This window comes from Lagopus leucura, unplaced genomic scaffold (genome assembly GCF_019238085.1).
Source record: "Lagopus leucura isolate 7727_CA_CO unplaced genomic scaffold, USGS_WTPT01 Super-Scaffold_100159, whole genome shotgun sequence".
NCBI lineage: Eukaryota > Metazoa > Chordata > Aves > Galliformes > Phasianidae > Lagopus > Lagopus leucura.
Window position 1 is genome coordinate 28972422 of NW_024962335.1, and position 22222 is coordinate 28994643.

The window sequence follows — 22222 nt, forward strand, 5'->3', positions numbered from 1 at the left end:
CTTGGGGGGGGGGAAGAAATATGGAAAGGCAGCAATGTCACCAAAAGGCTGGATTTCCTCTGGGTTGTGTTTCTACATGCATTCACCTTCTCCATGTCTGTATAACGACACTGAGAGAATGCAGGGGCATGCTGTCTCATCATCTGGAGCCCAGCCAAAGTATTTGCTTTATCTTTCTGATTGTGCAATTCCCTCATATGCCCTCTGCTTGTTGTTTTAAACAGGGAGGATAGTGATTGACGGAATAGACATCAGCAAATTGCCTCTTCACACTCTCCGTTCCCGACTCTCCATTATCCTCCAGGATCCGATACTGTTCAGTGGTTCCATCCGGTGGGTGTATGCAAAAAGAGCAGCAGTGTGTTTGTGATGGGTGATGTGGGCAGGAAGGGATGGAAAAGGGAATAAACCTTCCTAGATCACCACAGTCTAGCCATAGTCCATGGGGAATTAAGTGAGGTACACAGTTCCACTTTGCTCTTTTGCAGAGGACCTTCATGAATTGTAACTGTAGTGACAAGACCCCTATTTTGTTTTTCTTTGCAGCTTCAATTTGGATCCAGAATGCAAGTGCACTGATGATAGACTCTGGGAAGCTCTGGAGATTGCTCAGCTGAAGAACATGGTCAAATCATTGCCAGGAGGCCTTGGTATGTCCAAATCACTAGGAATATAGATCAATAATGGCATTATACATGCATAAATGTGTACACATGTAAATAGCTACATGGGATCTTACACTCTGAAACATCATGTAGCAGTTAACAGGTACCTCATGAATATTCTGTCTCTATGCCAGAGCAAATAACCTTACTAAAAATCTGAACAAGAGTCTGGTTTTCCATTCACTGCAGACAAATCCTGTGGCACCTCAACATTAAAGACGGGTGATTTGTCAGAAAAGAGTTTTAAAAAAGAGTTTCTTCTTTGGCTCCTTCAGTAGAATCTTGCTTGGCCAGCAGAGTTTTAGCTCTTGAACACAAAGCATTTTCCTTTTCATTTGAGACCTGGTTCATGAAGAAAGCTTGCCTATTTCCTTCCATAATGTGTGTATGACATTACTAAGATAATTATCTTGTATCCTACTAGATTTAACTATTTGGGTCATTTGCTTAAATACATTGGCTTTTTCAGGGATTTTGTTTCACACTGGAGTAGTGCACAAACAGAGCTTTCATGGTGCCCTCTCAAAAACATTGTGTTCTGATTTTACTAATTGGTTTTTATTATAGATGCAATGGTAACAGAAGGAGGAGAGAACTTCAGTGTAGGGCAAAGACAGCTCTTTTGCCTGGCCCGAGCCTTTGTGCGCAAGAGCAGCATTCTTATCATGGATGAAGCCACAGCATCTATAGACATGGCCACAGTGAGTATAGCAATTTGCTCCATTGCCACATGGATCTACTGGGAGAAGAGGCATCATCTGACCCAGAAGTTAGCCATGAGATCTATTTAGCAGAGAAAACTGTCAGTTTGCCATGTGTTTAGTTTCAGTTGTTTCTGTTGGTGTGTTTGGGGTTTGATTATAATTGTGAGAGATTAAAAGAATAAAAGTAATATTTTAGAGAGTCTGCTTTTACCTATGCAGCATTTCATTGCTGGGATTCTGTTTCACAGATGAAAGGTGGTGTGGAATATGAGTCTGACGTTTTGATATTTGAAGGCACATAACAAAGTAAAATATAGGAGAATGAAATAACTGAGGTAAGCCTTTTGTTTTGTAGGAAAATATTCTGCAGAAGGTCGTGATGACTGCCTTTGCAGACCGCACAGTTGTAACAATAGCGGTAAGTACTAATGCTAGCAGATGCTCTGTTCTTATTTCTCAAGCAGTTATTCTTGACTTTAACCAGCTAAACATCACTATGAAAGCAAGATAAAACTAAAACCCAAAGTCGGAATATTCCCAGATGTTGCAACAGGATAAGACGCATACTGTCAGCCTGAAATTTTGTACTGAGTGATATCTTGCAGGTGGGCCAAATGAAAGCACGGAGATATAAAGGACTTTATAGGGAACTTTAGCATCTGCACTGCATCCAAGAAAATTTAAAGTTATTCTCATTAACAAATTGAAACCAAAGCTATGGGCTAAACAATTATTGAAAGTTGCTTCAAAAGAGAGATAAATATGTGTTTCAGCAGCTGTTTCATTTGCTTTGTCTGGAATCCAGTCTTGTGGTTAGAGATTAGAGTTATGTCTCTTGGAGTCTGGTTTCAAGACTGTCAGTGACTAGTTTGTGTAAATGAATGACTTAACCCAGGCTCATTTACAACAGGCTGTAAGATTCTTAGATATGTAAATGCTGAATATGCTAACAGTAAGCTTACTCCTTTCCAGTTAAATGCCATTCAAACATTCAATATTGTCATTCTCACTGGAATTTCACTTCACCTTTCCTTTGCCTTTCCAAACTTGATGTCTCAAGCAAAATGGCACATATTAATATTTAGCTTTCCTTGCACAGCTGACTTGATTTCCTTCCGCTCTTCACTCATGGCTGCTCCTTCCTTCACCCACCTGTTTTTCTTTTCTTTTTTCCAGCATCGTGTATCTCACATCTTGGACGCCCATATTGTCCTAGTCCTTTCTGATGGTTTTCTAGTTGAATGTGACACTGCCTCAAACTTGCTCCTCAAGGAGGACGGCCTGTTCACCACTTTGGTGAAGACTCACAAGTAGACTCTCTCAGTCCACACTGTCCACAAGACTTCTGACTATTTGGTAGTTATTTTTACCTCTTTAGTTTCCTTTCATTCTGCTTCCTTTCTACTGCACAGCTTCTGAGATGACAGTGTAAGAACATTTTTTATTATGAGGCTTCTGGATTTGTTTCATTTCTTCACTATTTTCTTGAATTACATTTAACAAAAGCCTGGACGTGCAACTAACATTGAATCTACAATGCTAAACAAATCCATTCCTTCAATTAATCCCTAAATTTCAGCCGCTTCAGTGCAATGTCTTATTTTTAGAACTAGTCCTATCTGTACCTGACTGGCCACTTCTTAGTAATACATTTCTATACCGAATCACTGCATCTTGCAACCAGTTCTCTTTAAGATTTATGACCACGAGTAAGCCTTCATATCATCCCCAATTGCCATATCTTAATGTGGATTTTAGAAAACTATTCTTTGATTTCTGGCTTGCTTGTGCCCTAACTTGCTATTACCAGTCTTGTAAGTCTGTGCCAGGAGAGTTGAATGGGTGGTCCTTTGTGGAGTGAGGTGTTGGACTTGATCCTTAAGAATACCTTCCAACTCAAGATATTCAATGATTTCATGATTCTATGATATTTGCATTGCACTGAAATCAAACTCTACCTCCTGTTACCTATAGGACCAACCTATTCCCTGCAGCAAGAACCAATTTAATATTGGAGGGAGCTAACTGATCTGCAGAAGGAAACAACCTAGGAGTGTCCTAATATGCATGCAGCATGGGCAGGCAGGGTACACAGCCAAGGAGTGGAGCAGGATGCCACGCCACCTGACAGTGCAGGCATACCCAGGATGTTTCTCGCCTGTATTTCCTTAAGGGGAAGATATATTTCAGTGATGCTGGAGGATCTCTTCCAACAGCTGTCTTGTCCATAATAGCAATTAGCTGACTGAAAATGAAGCATGTGCATGCGTAAGTGTTTTCAGGCCAAGTGCCAGAAGCTGTGAAGTAATTTGAGATCTCTTCAGATTAAAGATATAGTACAAGGACCTACTCCAAATACCGCTGTAAACAAAGAAAGCCTTTTATCGACTTCATACACCCTGGATTAGGCCCATTAATGAAACACAGTGAGAATTGTCATAATTAAAACTTCTGTATGCTTTTCTTTGTGGCAGCATCGGGTCCACACTATCCTAACGGCAGACCTGGTCATTGTCATGAAGCGAGGGAACATTTTAGAATATGATACGCCTGAGAACCTGCTTTCTCAAGAGGATGGCATCTTTGCTTCATTTGTCCGGGCTGACATGTGAAGAACCACATGATGTGTTTTAAAAGCTTATTTTTAAACAAATGAAATGCATATTTTTTAATTCAGTGTAACATCACTTTCAGCTTTTTTTTTTTTTTCAGAGCTTCTTCTTTATTCACAATTCCATCTCCCAAAATAATAAATCCCATTGCAATGCATGTATTTCTCAAAGCAATAAAAATGTCACTTAATTCAAAAGCCATTAAACTTCATGCTCACACGCACGCACACACACACACAGGCAGAAGTCTTGATTTCCTGGAAATCTGGCATTTTTATTAGACTCAATGACCTTATTTTCTTTTGTAGAGAGCAAAAGAAAATGCAGTGCTCTTACAAGCTGCATATGTTATTCTGGAACCAAGAATAAAATCGTGCCATTTGTCAAGGAAGCAAGAGACCCCCAGAAGAATGCTATCCCCAGAGGGGAAAAGTTAAAAGACAACAAATCTAAACCCATAACTCTTGGGGCAATCTGCTGCATTCCAAAAGCATAAACTTTGCTCTTCAAGTTATAGGGGATGAGCAGTGAATGAGGGAAAGGAAATTCATCAGAAATAAGGAAATTCTTCCTGCCCTTCACATTAGTTCACACACCGTAGTTTGCACAGTACTGCTTTTTCTATGCAGTGATAACTTACCCCTGCAGTCAGTTCCTACATCCATATTTGTTCTACAGAATTCTTTGAACCAAGGATACAAACCATCTTGGAATTCTGCATGCTTTGATAGGCTTATAGAAGAATACATTTTGCACAGTATCTTAAGTATCTTATCTTTTTTATTGAAATTAATCTGAATGTATAAAGTTGATATTAATCGATCTTTTTAAAAATTTCCACTAAAATATTCTACTTAAAATGGCGTGTAATCAGCCAACCACTAATTGTTGTATATGTCTTAAGCCCTTCAAATTATTTTTTTATGTTGGAACAATTATCAAACGAATTCTGCATCTTCGAGATTTTAGGTCACTTACGTTCATATTTACCTCATACAGCTTTGATAAGATTGCCCACACTTGGCTAATGCACAGGGCTAGATTCTGAATCATGATAATTGCCCAGTGGACAATAAATCTGTAGGAGCTTCACAGACATTCTTTCAAAGGCAGAGTCTGAAATGCCTGCTTCAATTGTAATATTCAATGTGATCTTATTTATCTATTTTTATGAGGTTTAGAATGAACATGAAGTGCACTTAAGCTTATTGTTAGAGTAATGAAAACAACGTGAAACAATACCTGGCAAAAGAAAAGTAAGACTTGAAATTCAGATTGCATTTAGTCTGATGATACAATGGTTTATCTCTTTTTTTCATCTTATTCAAAATAAAATCTTCATGATACAACTAAACACAAAACTCAGCTTGGAACATTTTAATAGGGAAAGTACTTCTGTGATTTCCCTGCTGTGAGAAGTTATTGCTCTTCTCTCCATTAATACCCTGTGTTGAACTCTGTCTTACAAAGAAAATAAAAAAATAAAGCAGATGTTTACAGTGGAAAAGCATGCTGTTACGCAGATTTCGGAGTAAAGTGGCCAGCATCAATCTTGATTTAATTTCATTGTCTTCGGAGAAAAATTAATTGGATTCACTGTTGTCAGTTTCGGTCAGTATGAAGTAGAAATAACTTTGTTTATCTGCATAACTTTGATGATGATGCGGTCCTGATTTATTTCAAATGGTGCTAATCAGTTCAATGAAATGCTATTTTACACTATATTAAGTGGCTTTGAGGGGCTGGAATTGTGTCAGGCATTCCTAAATAACTTTAAAGAGCCCCCATATTAATTCTTCTTTCCTCTTACATTTGTTCCAAAGGCAGCACAGAGGTAAGAATCCCCTCCTTTGCTCATTCATCCCCCCAGAGATATGGAGCTTATTGAACACTGCTATTTCAATATGTAGAAAAGAAAATGAATTATGGGCTGAGCATGCCTCAGTCATTTTGCTGGAGGAATGCAGGAGTACTGACTGTAGCGCTACATACTTGTGGTCAAAGAGTTTGCCAATTATTGGAGCATATCCCTAACAGGTTTAAGGGCACAGCTAAGTTCCTCAAGCAATTAGTCCTATTCAGCATACACAGGTTCCAAGAAAAAAAAAAAAAAAAAAAAAAAAAAAGCAAATTGTTGTAGACCTAAGAGATCTCCTTGCATTATAGCCACTGTGTGCATGTTATAGACTCACAAAGGCCGTAGGCTGAACTTCCACTTCTCTGTGTTTTCCACCACTGGAAAAAAAGAGTCATGAATGGTTCTGTGCCCTTCCTGTATGTGGCCTTTCATCATAGCAGCAATAGCTAACTGCTTATTGCTGCTTCTCCTACACCAGAAATGCCCCATACAACCACTGTGTCTATTACTGAGCCAAAATGCTAATGTGCTGTGAATCCAATCATAGAATTTTAAGCTGTGTTTGAGGCAGGACCGTAAGACTCTGCTGTCAACACTGCTGACAGCTAGGAAAGGGAAGCTTCTGCTTGCTCAAGATCCAGCACAGTGGCTGCTGGGATTCATCTGAGGAGAGCCATTTTCCTAAGGTTTTTTCAGGTTTTGCAGCCTGAGAATGTCCATAAGTCTAAGCCACTTGTGATCTGCTAATTGCTATTTATGATTCCAGAATTTGGGGAGCATTACAATTATTTGGACTTGACATTTCAAACAATGCAGTTACCAAATAAGATAACTGTGTGGGGTTTCTAGCCATGTACATACCACAGAGGAAGCACTGATCCGTGGCATTTCCTGTGAGGCAGACAGCCCCAGCAAATTTTGGGACAGCTCTGATAAGCCAGGGATGTAAGCAAGACAGAGTCTGAAGAGAGAAATCATTGCTTTGTTAGGAAAATTGGTATGCAGAGGAGGTACCTCAAGTTGTAAACTCATTGCAGACCTTCATTTCTAAGAGCTTGTCTCCTTTTTCCAGCTAGCACTTAATATAAGGTAGGTGAAAGAATGTATTATCAAGGGTTCCTCAGGCACTTGGAACAGCCACGTCTATTTTCCTGTAAACTGCCAGAACACCTCTGCTATAATTTAAGACACCTCCACAAAACTCAGTCTGTACAAACAGCAAATATGGCCCAGCTGATCTGGCATCTCATTACATGTACAAACAATGCCAGCAAAAATAATAGTAGTGAATTATGTTTGTTTTCTGAAACAACAGATGACATCAATTTTGAATGTGGTCAAGCAAGTCTCTTCAGATTCTTATACAATGCAGTGTCTGATTTAATTGTTTTCTTTTTGCTTTCTAAAGCAAAGGGCTTTACTGTAAAAAGATGCTGATGCACTCAGATATGACGCTGCTCCTGTGTCATGAGAAGATGAAGGTGGCATCACACACACATTTTACACAAGCTACAGGCATTATATCACAAAGTGGAATATAATTTATTTCAGGCAAAAGCTACTTTTATTTAAAATATGGTAGATAAAGACTATTTTTATTATCAGGAAGTGAATTTTTTTCAATGTGACTATCAAGCAGCAAAAGCTGGGGCATGTTGTACTTGTAAGCACTGCAGCCTGACATCTATAATGTAACAGTGCCAGTAGAAATCACTTCTAAAATATATAGTGAAACCACACGGCTACTTGTTAAAACTTCTCTGGAGCAATGATTCCCCTATAAAATGTGTTAAAAAGCAAAAATGAATTTGCCAGATTAGTTTAATAAAATCATCAAGCAGGGTCTTTTTCAAGCCTTATTTTAAGTCCCAATAAGTTTTATAAACTCCCCGACATGAACTCATGGTGGTGGCACGTGAAGAGCATTTCAGCTTCTTTGGAAATAAATCATTCAGAGGCAAAAGAAAAAAAGTCTGAAAACAAAACCGTAAATCAAATTCTTCATTGCCATGCAAACATCCCAATCATTTCCACACTGTTTTTTTACTGCTCTGTTTTTTCTCCACCAGAACCGACCTGTGTGTAAAATTGCGGGGAAAGATTATCAGGTTTTCAAATTATCAACGAATTGTTGTGAGGCAGAAGTTCTCCAACTCCTACAAATTAGCGATGTGCTGACGCTGTTTTGGCAGGACAGATTTGAGAATTGGCTTCTGTGAAGCTGTGGAGTTTGGAGAAGCTTCCAAATGTAATCCTTCAAGAGAAGAGATTTTTTAAAAAGTCTTAATCAATTTAGTACACAGTTACTATTAATTACTCACTGTTGATTCTATCTGTCTGGTGTTAGACGCTACCCACGGAAAGACAACAGACATTCCTGGCTAGCGATTTTCACTCCTCTGGTACAACAAGCCACGTTCTGATCAGACCATAAGTAAACAGTAAAAAAGACCTGCTTTGTTAACAAAAATTTGTTTCTATTTGCTGCACTGACATTCACCCCGTGCAAGATGTCTTCTTTGATTTTCACTCCACATAGAGATTTCCACCCTACAAATTACTTATAACAATGCAGCGTTCAGCTCAGATGCTACCATAACAGGCATATCACATAGGCACATTTCACAGTCCAGTGCATTCATTCCCCTGTATGCATATTAGTCATTTTTATACAAAAATACATAGTTGTGCATCCATGGGATAAGAGGTATAAATAAGTAACAAACAGTACCAGCTAGTACTGCCCATAAGACTGTCTCTCAGCTATTCCCATGACGTTTCTTACCTCTCCCCTTATTTTACTTCAGGCTTTGCTGGCTGTACCAGCTTGCATCCATAAATACCACTTAAACATCCAGTAAAATATTTAACCATGTAACTAAGGAACTAATGCAGCTCAGTGTAAATGACATGGTCCAGAACCACCATCCTTCAGCATCACAGTTACAGATGCCCCAAAGCTGTGCATACTTTGACACGCAGAAAGTTACAGATTCATGGCCGACAGCTATCAGTGCCTTTATCGCACTGGCTGGATTAGGCCATTGCCCTTTCAGCAATGCCAGTTATGGCTGTTAGAGCCCTCTATCAGAGGCAGGAACCTGAAGTTCTGAGAGGATCTTTGTCCTGCAGGTTTCTAAGAGCAAATCATTTGGATCTGGGACCATCTACTCTTCCAGGTCCCACCACAGTATGAAATCAGAGGGCCCAGAGCTGCCAGTTATTCTGTGATACACTCTGAAGACAAGAGATGGCATCTATCTTCTGTCAATAGCATATCTCCATTTCACTCCCACTGCAGCCATCAGATAGCTGCTGGATCAATCGCTTGTAGGCAAAGGGGACAGGAGCACAGAGATGGAGATTCAAAACACTCCACAGCTCTGTGGAACTTTATGGAGACAAAATCAAATTATGACAAGGATTACTGGCTCCTGTTACACAAGAGGAATGGGCAGAATGTGGACAAGGAGTTCAAATGGAAACCCTTTGAAACTTGCCTCTGTTGCTCCAGATACCAGCAGAGGAAAAGGAGAAAAGAAATGGCAGTTACCATTTGTCACAGCCCAAGCAATACGAGCATATATACTCTCCTACTTTCTGGTTTTCCATAATTCTGGCACAGAGAAATGACACAGTGGTTGTTCTGTTATATCTGGCACCCTTCCATCTTAAGCAGCTTTGCCAGTCCCTAGAGCCAACTTTTGGGCTCTACTACACCATGAAGTAGAACAGGCCAGAACAGAGCCGGCTATTTGCCATGAGGAAACTGGGCACAGTCCACCCATGAGAGCAACCACATAGCTAAAACCTCAGCTACCTCAAAAGAAGAACGCCTTGTCCATCCCACAGACTTAAAACAGCCTCTGAACCACACCTGGGGCATTCAGGAGAACAACATTTTACAAGGCAGACAACAATAGGACAAGGGGGGGTAGTTTTAAACAAGGGGGGAGATTTAGATTAAATGTTGGGAGGGAATTCTTTACTCAGAGGGCAGTAAGGCAGTGGCACTGGCTACCCAGAAAAGCTGTGGATACCCCATCCACAGAGGCATTTGGGGCCAAGTTGGATGATGCCCTGGGCAGCCTGATCTAATGGGTGGCAGCCCTGCCTGCAACACAGGATTGGAACTGTGAGAGGCTTTAAGGTCCCTTCCACCCAAACCATACTGTGATTCTATGATTCTGTGGTCCTACATACAATCTGTCCCACAGTGGCTATTGCCAACTCACCGTGTAGTAAGAGATTGACTTGTTATTGCCAGGTGTGACAGTACAGTATTTCAGTACCTGGATCTAATAGCTTGAACTGAGAGATGTGGGAACCAATTCCTGCTGTGAGATGAAAAATGAGATGATTTCCTAGCTCTGCCAGGCAAGGATACCATGACCTAAGGTCTGGCTCAGGTAAAACAGACACTACTGTCCCTGAAATGCTGGTGTTGTAACATGCTTAGTCTCTACAAATCTGAGTCTCAACAATGCATAGCCTTTGGGTTTCTCTATAAACTAAAGATTTGGAAAGAAACAAACACACAGCTAAAATTACAAAGATAGGGAGATGGATAAGTAATATGGAGCTGGGAGAAGTCTTGGTGGGTTTTGCACATGGATGTAATGTGATGTGATCATCTCCAGAGGGAATGAGGCTAGGACTTTGGGCAGTATATCCTGGAGCATAAGGCATTTATTTCAACTACCCCTTCCTTGGCTCAGCCAAGTCCCCCGAGCAGAGGTGGAGTAAGGAAAGCAGAGGCTAAAAGATGTTGGATTTCATAAATCAGGTCACTGTAGGGATGATGCAGTTTGGATGTTATAACTTTTTCTCTCCTTTCCCTCCTCTGTGCCAACTCTGCAGGAGCCCCAGCCCACAGGCTTCATGGGCTGCTCTCCCACACTATGGAGTTAAAAAGCATTGCTCTAAAGCCATGTCCTCCCTCATGGATACATGCTGGAGGCTGGAATGCTGATCCCCTGCAGCTCCAGGAGAGCTCACAAAGGAGGCAGCATTTCTAGGAGTGGCCAGGGAGCAGGGGGCTAGGGATTTGTGTTGCAAGCAGGAAAAGGAAGCAGAAGAGACTGGCTCTGAGCACTGCTGCCCCCCTCAGAACGCGTTCCTATGTGAGCAGGCTTGGCCCCGGTTTGCTCAGTGCAGGAGGATGCATGTGTTGTCACATGTTCCATAACGTCTTGTCCCAAATCTCCCTGGAGGAGGACCACTACAGTGACAGAGGAAGCCAAAAGGAATGACTATTTCTCTAAGAAGTGGCTCAGATCTCATCAACACATATCATTTCCAAACCAGACAGTTTTCATGCAAAATGAATTCTCTGCCAGCAAAGCCCCAGGACATCTGCAGACTCTACTATGTAACTTAGCAATATTGGACAAGGGGCATGAATTATATGCATTTGGATGATAAAGACTGTTTTTCGTCCTGCTGCTCTTGCATAAAAGAATAAAAAAGAAAAAAAGGTTGTTTTGGGGTAACAGATGCCCTTAGTTTGCAGTTTCTGCTCTTTCATGTTTGATGGATCTACTGCCAGTTCAGCTGGGAAGAATTCATCCACACTGTCCGAATAAGGCTTATCAACTTTGTGTCTTTGTGGAAGCCTTGTGCTGAGTGCTTGACATCTTTGGACGCCTGCAGAGCCATCCTATCTCTAAGCTAAGACTAGAATTTCAAACAGAACCTATTACAAAGCAGGATTTTCTCAAAGGGCTAGGCACAGCCATAATGTGGAAATTTCAGATTCGTGTCTGAGCACTTTACTTAATCCTTTTTTGATAGGCATAATTCTAAAGTGATATTTGCTATCATACCAGTAACTCATGTGGGTGGAGGACAAATGAAACACCAGAAAGGGAGAAGCATGATGGGCCCTAGTACATCTGAACCCAAACCTGCAAGCAATTCTGACCATTTGTTCCCTAAGCAGGCTGTGTTCACAGCACTCAGACACCGTGTTCCCAACCAGAAGGGCCAGAAAAGGTTTCAGAAGATTTTCCCAGCTATTACTGAACTCTCAGACTTTCATGTGCATGTAGCAACCAAGCAAGTATTTAAAAGGGCAAAGGGGAACATTTTTGGTAGCTGTCACTCTCTGGAGCATATTCATGCACTTTAGTCTGGGGAGGCATGTGCTGTGCTCAAAATCATGTTGCACATTATTGAACTAGGAAGAGGGAAACATTCTTGCTGACAGTCTTCCTGGCCTTCACATCCCAGTGGCCATTGCCCGGCAGGTTTCCTTGAAGCTGGTTGCAGGTGGAAAAGCAGAGGCTGCGTCCCTTTCAGTGCAGGTGTATTGAAACAGCCATTTCCAACAGTTACATCAAGCAAGATGCACTTCTGGAGGCTGCACCCAACAAGAAGTCAGCTCTTATGTCCAGCCTCTGCCCCTCTACATGCGGCAGGTACAGTTCCAGCTCACCCAGCCTGGACCACCATGTGCCACAGCCACCACCAGCACCAATCCGCAGACACCCACCCAAGTCTGTGTGCTGAAACTCACCCAGCTCTGTGGGCTGGCATGTGAACCTGGTTACCATCCTAAGCAATTGCTTTAAATCTGATTTCATGTGGGAGCTGTCACCTGTCTGAAGCTGATGTCTAACCTGGATGTGCAGCTAATTGCTTAACAGGACTGGGACTGTGAGTCTGTTTCCTTAATTCTGCATGGCTGGTGTTACGTAAGGATAGTGCTAAAGAAGTAACCAGGAGTTGCTCGTCTATTTGAAGTGGAGCTCACACTGACTAAACGTTATACCCTGTAGGTCATCCCCTTGAGTGATGTACAGAAAACTCACACTGCACACACACACACACACACATATGCAGGCAGGCATTCCTTGGGCATGGAGGAGTTAAGCACACGATATCTCTGCACTTTGCTATACTGAGATCTAAATTTAGATCTTTTTGCAAAGCTGAAGTCATGTTTATTCTTCCTGCTACAAACTTTAAGACCTCAGGGGTGAAAAATAAAGAAAAGAAAAAGAAAAAGAAAAAGAAAAAGAAAAAGAAAAAGAAAAAGAAAAGAAAAGAAAAGAAAAGAAAAGAAAAGAAAAGAAAAGAAAAGAAAAGAAAAGAAAAGAAAAGAAAAGAAAAGAAAAGAAAAGAAAAGAAAAGAAAAGAAAAGAAAAGCTGTGACTTCCAAGAATGCAAGTTTCCATTAAACACCAGTGCCAAAACCATAAACCTCGACCTGCAGGAGCATGAGTGAACCTCTGCGAGTCGTTTTTGACGCTGCACTAATTTTGCTTATATAAATACCCATCCATCAACTCCCCTTACAGCGGCTGAGGATTAGAGCGGCCCGACGCAGCGCCCATCCGAGTCAATGAGACCTGCGCGCCGTACAAAGCAATGTCTCTTTTCCTCCTGCCTCAACAGGTAACTGCGTTTGTCGGGGAAAGGCCGTCAGGCTCCGACCCCGCTCCTCCAACCGCTTACGCTCCTCCAGCCTGCGAGCTGAGACCTGAGCTGCCACAAAGCTGGGAAAGCGAAGCTCCGGGCTCACCAGAGCGCAGCCAGAGACGGGCTCTGCCCAGAGGCAGCACGGACACCCACACCCCGCCGGCCCGGCCCAGCTCTGCAGCCCCAGGGCGGGCGTCCTTAGCTCCTGCCCGCTCCCGAGAGCTCCCAGCAGCCCCGCGAAGCGCCGCCGCGCTCCGGCAGCCGTCTGGGGACACGGCTGGGGATAAAAGCGGGGCCGCCCCGCCTCATCCCGGAAAGGAAGGAGGGCTGACTGGGGAACGGGAACGCCCGCACGGCGCGGTCCTGCCTCCAGCTCGCGGCTCGGCTCCCTGCGATGGTGCCGAGGGACGGGACGGAGGCTGTGCGGCCGGAAGGGATCTCCGGGGGCCGGCCTCGGTTCAGAGCGGAGCGGTCTGGTTCTTTACGCCCCGAAGGATGCGAGTGACCGAGTGTCCGTGCTGCGGACACACCCGGGTATCTCCTGGAGAGCCGAGGACCCGACCTGTTGTACGTCGCGTTACTTTAGGGCGAGTTTGCGGGAGGGTCCTGCAGCATGCCTTCTGCAGGGAGTGCCGGGAATGCAGATAGCATCCCCGGTGTCCTTTGGAAGCTGGCACCCGTCGCTCATACAAAGAGGATGGGCTGGCGTGGGGAGGGTGTGCTGTGGAGTAAAGCCACTTGTCACACTCAATGTCAAAGTTGCTGATGTGGGAGTACCCAAGCAGAGCTTCTTGCTGAAGCACCTCTGCAGCATCTGACCAATTTTCTCTTTTCTCAGGGGAGGCAGTGAGCTCCACGGAGACACACCGCAGGGAGCGTCCCCCATTTTGCATCTCGCTAGGTGGACTATGGTGGCAGGAAAATGTTGGCTCGGAAGAGTATCATCCCTGAGGAGTATGTGCTGGCACGGATCGCTGCTGAGAACCTGCGCAAGCCGCGCATCCGGGACCGGCCACGCAAAGCCCGCTTCATCGCCAAGAATGGAGCATGCAACCTGGCCCACAAGAACATCCGAGAGCAAGGGCGATTCCTGCAAGACATCTTCACCACCTTGGTGGACCTGAAATGGCGTCACACGCTGGTCATCTTCACCATGTCCTTCCTGTGCAGCTGGCTGCTCTTTGCCATGATGTGGTGGCTGGTGGCTTTTGCCCACGGTGACATGGACCCAAGCACAGAGAACGCTGCAAACAACACCAAGTGGACTCCGTGCGTGACATGTGTCAGGTACAGCGCAGTCGGGGCGATAGCAAAAGGGGGGGACATGGCTGCCCGCTGTCCCATCAATGACTGAAATGCAGTTTTTGGTTTACATGAACCATTATGTTTGGTTGAGACAATTGAAAAGTGCGGTGTTTTCCTCTAGATTACGTAAATTCAGCAAGCCTTCTGGGCTTGGAAAATGCTGTACTGTAGATTTCTTTGATTCCTTACAGGATCTGAAAGAGAGGGAGACCTGCTGCTTTTCATGTGTCTCCACACTCTGTGGGTGACATACCTTGCCTGTCAAGATAAGAGCCTGCTACAAGAGTGGGTATGTGTTACATGTATCGTAATGTTGTCTGTGGCAGCAGGAGCCTCCCAAGCACGGTGTGAGCTGTGAGCCGTGCTGGTGGAAGGTGGCCCGCTCCAAAAGCAGTGCCTGGGAGGCAGGCACCCGCCATAGGTGTCAGCTGGCAAGAAATGTGCTGCTTAGGGCCAAACAAGGTGTGTTTCAGGATGACACTTATGAGACAGCTCCATAATGCCTGGCCTTTGATGAGGCCAGCAGTTTGAAGGACAAACTGCTTCCATGATGTGCATGATTTATCGGATAGTGAAAGCTTAAGGGAATTCTGGGTTAAATGTCAGCTGTTAAGAAAAGTATTTTCCTCTCTGTCCCCAGATGACAATTTTCAAGGCTCTGGCAAGCTGACGCATATCTACACAGGACAGGAGGAGCATTTGTTAATGGGAAGTGAGAGTAGACAATAAGATCATTCTGTCATCTCATCAGTAACAGGTCTTTTTATAGCAGCAGGTGCTTTTAAGCAGGACGATCTGGGTTCAGGGTGGCCAGGCTGCCCTATAGCAGCTGCTTTGACACTCTGCAGTGACTGTGTGAGGGGCTGAGAGTTTCTGCTTCTCTTTTAACTTTCTGTTGCACATAGTTTTTGAGGTACCTTAGCAAGCTTGAGGGCACCTCAGATCTGATTCATGAGGCAATGGAGATTTCATTCTCCCTTTTTTTTTTGACACTATTTTGCTAAATGGGAAATTTCCAAGGGGACGATAAAGCGGAGATTTTCCAGGCTGACCTTCATCAAGCTGGGGATCTGGAGCAGCAGGAGATGGCTGTCTTATTTCCTTTCCGTTAAGGGGTCAGAAACAGTTGCCTCTGACATGAGACATCATGATCCAGCTGGCTCCCACTGGGGATGTCCTTCAGGTTATCACTCCCTGTCTTTCTGGTGTACTGCTCCCAGAGGGAAGTGCGTGTGAGATTTGCCCAACCCCACCAATTTTCTGGGGTCCTCTGGGAGGATGTCACCCTACTTGGTGGAGGCCCCCTCAACATGTATCCCCATGGTGCTTCTGGGCCACTCCACAGAGCCTGGTCTGACTGCTGAGGTCATCGTGCCACCAGGGCAAAGCAGAGCCATAGCCCCTGCTATCTCCCTATAGCCCCAAATGCAGAATCCCTGTGCCAGCAGTGTCCTCCCTGCCACAGAGGCTGTCTGAGGGCTGGCAATGATCAGAGCCTATGAATTGGTGCCTTTGAGCTTAGGCCCTTGGCAAACAACACCTGTCGCACTCTCCTGTTGATTACCTGAGGTGTTTCAGCCAACAGCTGCCTATGTATCCATGGAAAATCTTTTCCCTACATCTTTTTAAACCTGGCCACCACCTTGGACACAATATCAAATAATACAATCTGAAACGACAACGTGATTGCTGATATTTTTAAGAGTACAGAGTTGCTGGATTTAAAATGTACTTGATATTGTGTATATGTATATTATATGGATTAACAAATAATATTAATATAATATCCATCAAAATAGTGGCAAATATTTTTTTTTTTTAAATTCACTTTCCTGAGATTTAGGCTCTAGATGTTTCAAGAGAGCTTTTTTGGATGGGTGCCATTACAAATTTATAGGAAAATCTGGCTTTAGGAAATTTTAACCACTGCTGCAGGGAACTTGCACAGAACTTCCATTTTTCAAAGTACTGCAGAATTTCTAAGGCTAGTAGCACTTTTGCCATGCAAAGCAAATGTTATCCAAAGAGAAAACCTGTTGCAGAGCTCTAAAGTGGGGGACTTGGCAATAATGTGGTTTAACATTCATGGCTCCCTCTTCGCTTGTTCATCATGCTGTACAAACTTGTTGCCTCTGATACTGCCACTCTAAAAAGGTGGGGTTCTTTTCCTTTTTTTTAATGATGAGTATCAAAGGGAGTCAGAATATTTCATTGCGCAGAGTTTTAAGTTGAATTAAATTTAATTAAGATTTAGCTGGAAGCTTTATTCTGCATGTAGAAGACTACTCATTAACATAGAAATCATTCCATGAATGAATGAACTCCTTCATTCCTGATTTCTTCAGTATAAAAGACAAGAATAAACTCCTTAGTGTGAGGGAATCTGCCAAAGATTAACAAAACAGAAAAGGAAAAAATAGACTAAGTTATTTCAAAGATGTCTGTGCAGAGACTGGCTGGTTTTCTGAAAGATGACCATTCTCATTCTACAGAACATTATCCCTGATACTGACTATTCTATTTCAATGTCTCTACTTGATCCCAGGCCTTAGAACCATCTTCATGGACAGGATATATATTTTCCATAGGTAAAGCCACAAACTTGGAGATGCTTCAAATGTTTGTGGATTGCACTGTGCTGAAAGGATCACTGTGTTAGTTCATGAGACCCTGTGTGCAAAATATCTACTGCATAAAACCCAGGGTACAGGTTTGGAGTATAAGAGACTTTTGTGAAGGAAGTATCAGTTTATACAGGGAAGTGAAAAAGCCTGGTGTATATTCAAGAAGTCATATTGTGCACTATTATAAATAATGTGTTCTGGAAAGTTTGCAGACAGCATCCTCTGATGTCCAATAGTATAGTATACTAGGGATACACTTCTGCAACCCACTGCTGTGTTGAAGTTTTCCAGCTATCTTTGCCACGGCAGCGAGCTTAACCCAAACCCTGGACACAGCACTGTCTGTCAGCTGGGATGTGCCCTCCCTCTGCAGCCTGATTCTGTGGGCTCAGACACAAGGCATGCAAGAGTCTGGGAGGTGTGATAAAGCTGGGAGTGTCCCCTTTCCCTCCAGGAAAACTTGCTAAAGGGGCTCATGACAAAGAGAGTCAGGTTTTGAAAATGAAGTCCTGCAGCTTTCCCAGTTTCCTTTTCCTGTGCAGGCTGGTGGGAGAACCTCAGTGTGCCAGCCAGTTGCTCACTGGTTTGTCTCCAAAACCACCACTCCCTGCCAAGAGCTTCATTGGATGTAGAACGTGGAAAGTCATGCTGGGAGGTAAAGCACTGTCAGCTAACATGGTGTGCAACGTTTTTCTGGACAGAGAATCTAGTGAGCTTCTTAGGGTCATCTAGAATTGCAAATGGTCTTCTAGGAGCTCAGGCTCTTATGTCTTCCCTCTCAAAATTATACGCATCACTGATCATACAAACACTGAATCACCGAACATGCAATGTTAACAGAAGGCTTAAATTTACAAGAGCTGCAAAAATAGGCACTTAAGTTTGTTTCTACTAAGCATATGCTAATAGCTTATCAGTTTATGTTTGACGAGCTTTGAGTTAACTTTGTACAATCTTCCTCTCCAGGTCTTTCACCTCTGCTTTCCTCTTCTCCATTGAAGTTCAGGTGACCATTGGTTTTGGGGGCAGGATGATGACGGAGGAATGTCCCTTGGCCATCACAGTCTTGATCCTACAGAATATTGTGGGCCTAATAATCAATGCTGTCATGTTGGGCTGCATCTTCATGAAAACCGCTCAAGCTCACAGGCGGGCAGAGACCTTGATTTTCAGTCGGCAGGCAGTCATTGCTGTTCGAAATGGCAAACTTTGCTTCATGTTTCGAGTAGGAGACCTGAGGAAGAGCATGATCATTAGCGCCTCCGTGAGAATTCAGGTTGTGAGGAAGACTACCACCCCCGAGGGAGAAGTCATACCCATTCACCAAGTAGATATCCCCGTGGATAACCCCATTGAAAGTAACAATATTTTCCTGGTGGCTCCCTTAATCATTTGTCACGTCATAGACAAGCGCAGTCCTCTTTACGATATCTCCGCTGCTGACCTGGCGCTCCAGGATCTGGAGCTTATAGTGATACTTGAAGGAGTCGTGGAGACAACTGGCATCACAACGCAGGCAAGAACCTCCTACATAGCAGAGGAGATCCTGTGGGGTCACCGCTTTGTGCCCATTGTCACTGAAGAGGAAGGCGTTTACGCCGTTGACTACTCCAAATTTGGCAACACAGTCAAAGTGGCAGCACCACGTTGCAGCGCACGAGAGCTTGATGAAAAGCCCTCAATTCTCATCCAGACCCTGCAGAAGAGCGAGCTGTCCCACCAGAACTCCCTGCGGAAACGCAACTCTATGAGGAGAAACAACTCCATTCGGAGGAGCAACTCCATGCGGAGAACCAACCCTTCCCTCATGGTGCCCAAAGTGCAGTTCATCACACCCGAGGGGAGCCAGAGTGCCTCTGAAACGTGATGCACAGCCTTGTGTGGGTTCAGGGGGAGGCTCAAAAATAAATTTCATTCTACTGAAGAAAATGAGAGTGCAGAAAAGAACTGGGCAAGGACTATTTATTCCATTACTTACTGAAAGCACTACCTAATGGCATTAGGAAACACGTTAGCACTTAGTGTATGAATTAATAAAAATGGCACGTACACTAAAGAAAACACAGTTCACTTATGTAATATAATGTGTATTTATACTTCTCCTAATGGCATGCTAATTTTCTTTTTTATCATAGTTTTTCTATCAAAGGCCTCTTTCTTATCTTTTTCCACTGCCTGTCACAAAGTGTGTTTTTATCCTGTAGAAGGGGTTACCCACCCACAGGCAAAGTGTTTTAGTTCAAAACAGCTTCGTATTGACAGCTTGCACTTATTTTGTGTGAGATATTTGGATATCAGTTTTTTAAGGGTTGATCCCTTGTTCTCTTGAAAGGACTAGCTAAATTCCTCAATGATTTAACAGGAGAAGAGGCAGGATTTTCCAGTCAGTTTTCTAGATCCTTTCTTTCCATTTTTTTATAGCAGAGATGTTTTGAAAGCAGTCCCAGTAGGTGAAGTGACCTGGCCATGCCAGAAGAGAGCTTCTGCAGCTCTGAGCAGCACTAGCATTAAAAACAACATTTCAGCAGACCCACAAAATAGTACAACCTCTTGCAGGGTGCTGCTCTTGTCCTGCAGGTAGGATATAGTGCTGCAGGACAGTATGTGTTCGTATTGTATCTGCAACCCACGCTGAGAGATTGCAGTGTTCCCAGCCTCCCATTGAGCATCTGTGGTGCTAAGGCTGAAAAAAGCACACAGCTTTTCAACGTTCTCCTTGTACTGGTTGAAGACCAAATCCCATTGTTGTTTTTATTAGTTTTGCAGATTAACTTGCTGAAGGCAAGAAATCTATTTCCTTCACTTACATTACTTTTTGTAGGATTAAGTCTGTTTGCTTCAGGAAAAGGTTGTTTGCTTGTTTGTTTTTCCCCAGTGTGACTTCATGAATGGGAATGAAAGGGGATCATGGCAGTAATATTACAAGTAATAACATTTTCAAAGCCATCTGAGTAGTTTTCAGGCGATGCAGCTGAAGTACTACCCTTTAGCAATGTCGCACTCGTGTTTTTATACAAAATGACATTGAAAGTTGGTGGTGAGCAACTTTTCAAATCACGGGGGGTATTTATTTCTTATCTAGAACCTTTGCCAAAATGTCACCACAAGATTTTCTAGAAGAATAAGTACAGGTAAAGCAACTAATTGTGTCACATTTGGTAATGCTAAATGGATGGATGCTTCTTTCCCCTGTGAAAACCAAGTATAATTATGGATAAATTCTTGTTCACAGAAGTTGCCTTAATGTCTCTGGCTCAGGAAAAGTACTATTTTTGTGCTGACTCAGTAAGACACTCAACCACTTAAATACTCCTGTGATTTTAAATATCTGCTTACTCCTTCCATGTTACACAGTCAACAGCAATGCTTGATTCTCATTCTCTTTGGAAGCTAGTTGATAAGCACTTGTACAGTCAGTTTGTAGCTTCTTTAAGAGTTGGATGGTGGCATGGAAGGGCATGGCTGTGTAGTGTAGACTCCTTATATGCAGAGCAGGTGCTGTCTATGAAATAAACACCAACAAAATGTTTCATCCGAAGCACTAACAGAAATTGAAGTTTCTGCTAAAAGTGTTTATTCCTGTCCTGACCATTAGTGTTCTGGAAGGATGTCTGGTGAACATCTGGAGATATTAATCTGTCCGTTGTGTGTCCAAACAATGAACATCTGTAGCTTCCAAGAAGAGTCAGAATGAACATATACAGTTTGTCTCTGGTCTGCATTTGCTGGCCTGTGAATTTCTGTGATGCAGCCTGCTTGCAATACAATTAAGTCAAATGCTGTACAAAAGCAAATTTTCTACAAAATAAAAAAGTGACTATAATGATTTATTCCGTCTCTGATTTTCTGCTCATGTCTTTTTTTCTTTCTATTCTCCATTCATTTTTCTGGATTATTTGTCCTTCTTGTCCCTCTTCCTTTTCCACAGACTCTTCGAGTATTAATTTAATATTTTTTTTTAATTTTCCTAGTCTTTCAAGAGTTTCTCTGTTTTGAATAGGAAAATGCCTTTGTACTCCTTGTGAATAGCCAGAAGATTTAGAGTTAGTGTGATGGGGACGTGGAAAGCAAACAGAGAGCACTCAGAGAGAATATAAAGCATAGTGCTACGGGGCTGAATCCATCTTCCAAGTAATGGTATTTGGAGGAAGCTTGCCCCAGTGGCAGGTCACTCCACAGTCACTGTCAGGTTTCCTTGTGCTCTCTTCCAACACATCTGCAGTGAGCCAGGGTCAGGGCAGGACCTGAGATGGGCACACCCTGAGCCAGGGGGGTAAATAGGAGCCTAGAGGAGGTACAGCAGACTGCAGACATCCCAAGCACCCTTCCTGGGCAGCCCCAGTTCTGCCACCAAACTTGCCTGGAACCTTGCCTATGTCATACTTCTAGCTCCTCCAAAAATGATCCCACTCCTGAGCATTGCATCACAGGTACGTGCAGCGCTATGATAGTTTGCCCTTACAAGCAAGCCACGTGGCTACAACCACAGAAGAGTTATCTCAGCCTTTCTGGGACACTCAAGGCATCACATGGCGAAGGATTCAGATTTAGCTAATATCTCACACACAGAATAGGCCTTCACCATAAAGCCACGTCTTACTGTAAGACCCTGGGTCACTTTAGAGGCATAGGCCTCAGCATGCCTTACCGCCAGCTTGAAGGCATTTCACAAAGGCACATACTTTCCCCTTTGCATGAAATTCAGGCAAGGCACTATGCTTTTGCTTTTCCATCTGGAAAGCAGTTATGTGCACTCCACTCTTGCTGACAGAAGAAACACTGCTAATTTTGCATATCTTTTCTCCCTCCACAAACTAAGATTAAGGACATTTTGTGAAATCAGTTTTCTGGCTTTTCAGTGATTATTATTAGCAAATGCTTGCTGATGCAAGCTGAAAAAGTAGTTTGTGTAAGACCAGAAAGGAACTTTGTCTGGAGAAAAACATGAGATATTGTATGATGAAAGGAATAAAGCTTTCATTATTTTTGATAAATGATACTCTCCACGGAGCACGATATTTTCAAAACACTG

At 43.2% G+C, this 22222-nt stretch overlaps 2 protein-coding genes across 14 annotated transcripts in view; both read left to right on the top strand.

Annotated features, from left to right (window-relative positions):
- The window catches only part of ABCC9 (ATP binding cassette subfamily C member 9), a 72014-nt gene extending 67876 nt beyond the window's left edge, over positions 1 to 4138 (top strand). For 11 of the 13 annotated variants that reach the window (XM_042889712.1, XM_042889725.1, XM_042889720.1 and 8 more), the window contains 5 exons: positions 225 to 333; positions 547 to 650; positions 1233 to 1366; positions 1725 to 1787; positions 3844 to 4138. In XM_042889712.1, coding sequence (XP_042745646.1) covers positions 225 to 333; positions 547 to 650; positions 1233 to 1366; positions 1725 to 1787; positions 3844 to 3981 — 548 coding nt within the window. In that variant the 3' untranslated portion in view covers positions 3982 to 4138. Of the gene's footprint in view, positions 1 to 224; positions 334 to 546; positions 651 to 1232; positions 1367 to 1724; positions 1788 to 2545; positions 2726 to 3843 lie in introns of all 13 variants that reach the window. The other 2 variants (XM_042889713.1, XM_042889726.1) reach the window with 1 other exon arrangement.
- Positions 4139 to 13611: 9473 nt separating this feature from the next.
- On the top strand, positions 13612 to 21013 carry KCNJ8 (potassium inwardly rectifying channel subfamily J member 8). Its single transcript, XM_042890293.1, has 3 exons — positions 13612 to 13828; positions 14100 to 14548; positions 18157 to 21013. Exons 2-3 carry the CDS (start codon positions 14184 to 14186, stop codon positions 19055 to 19057), a joined length of 1266 nt encoding a protein of 421 aa, XP_042746227.1. The 5' UTR covers positions 13612 to 13828; positions 14100 to 14183; the 3' UTR covers positions 19058 to 21013.
- Positions 21014 to 22222: the final 1209 nt, after the last annotated feature.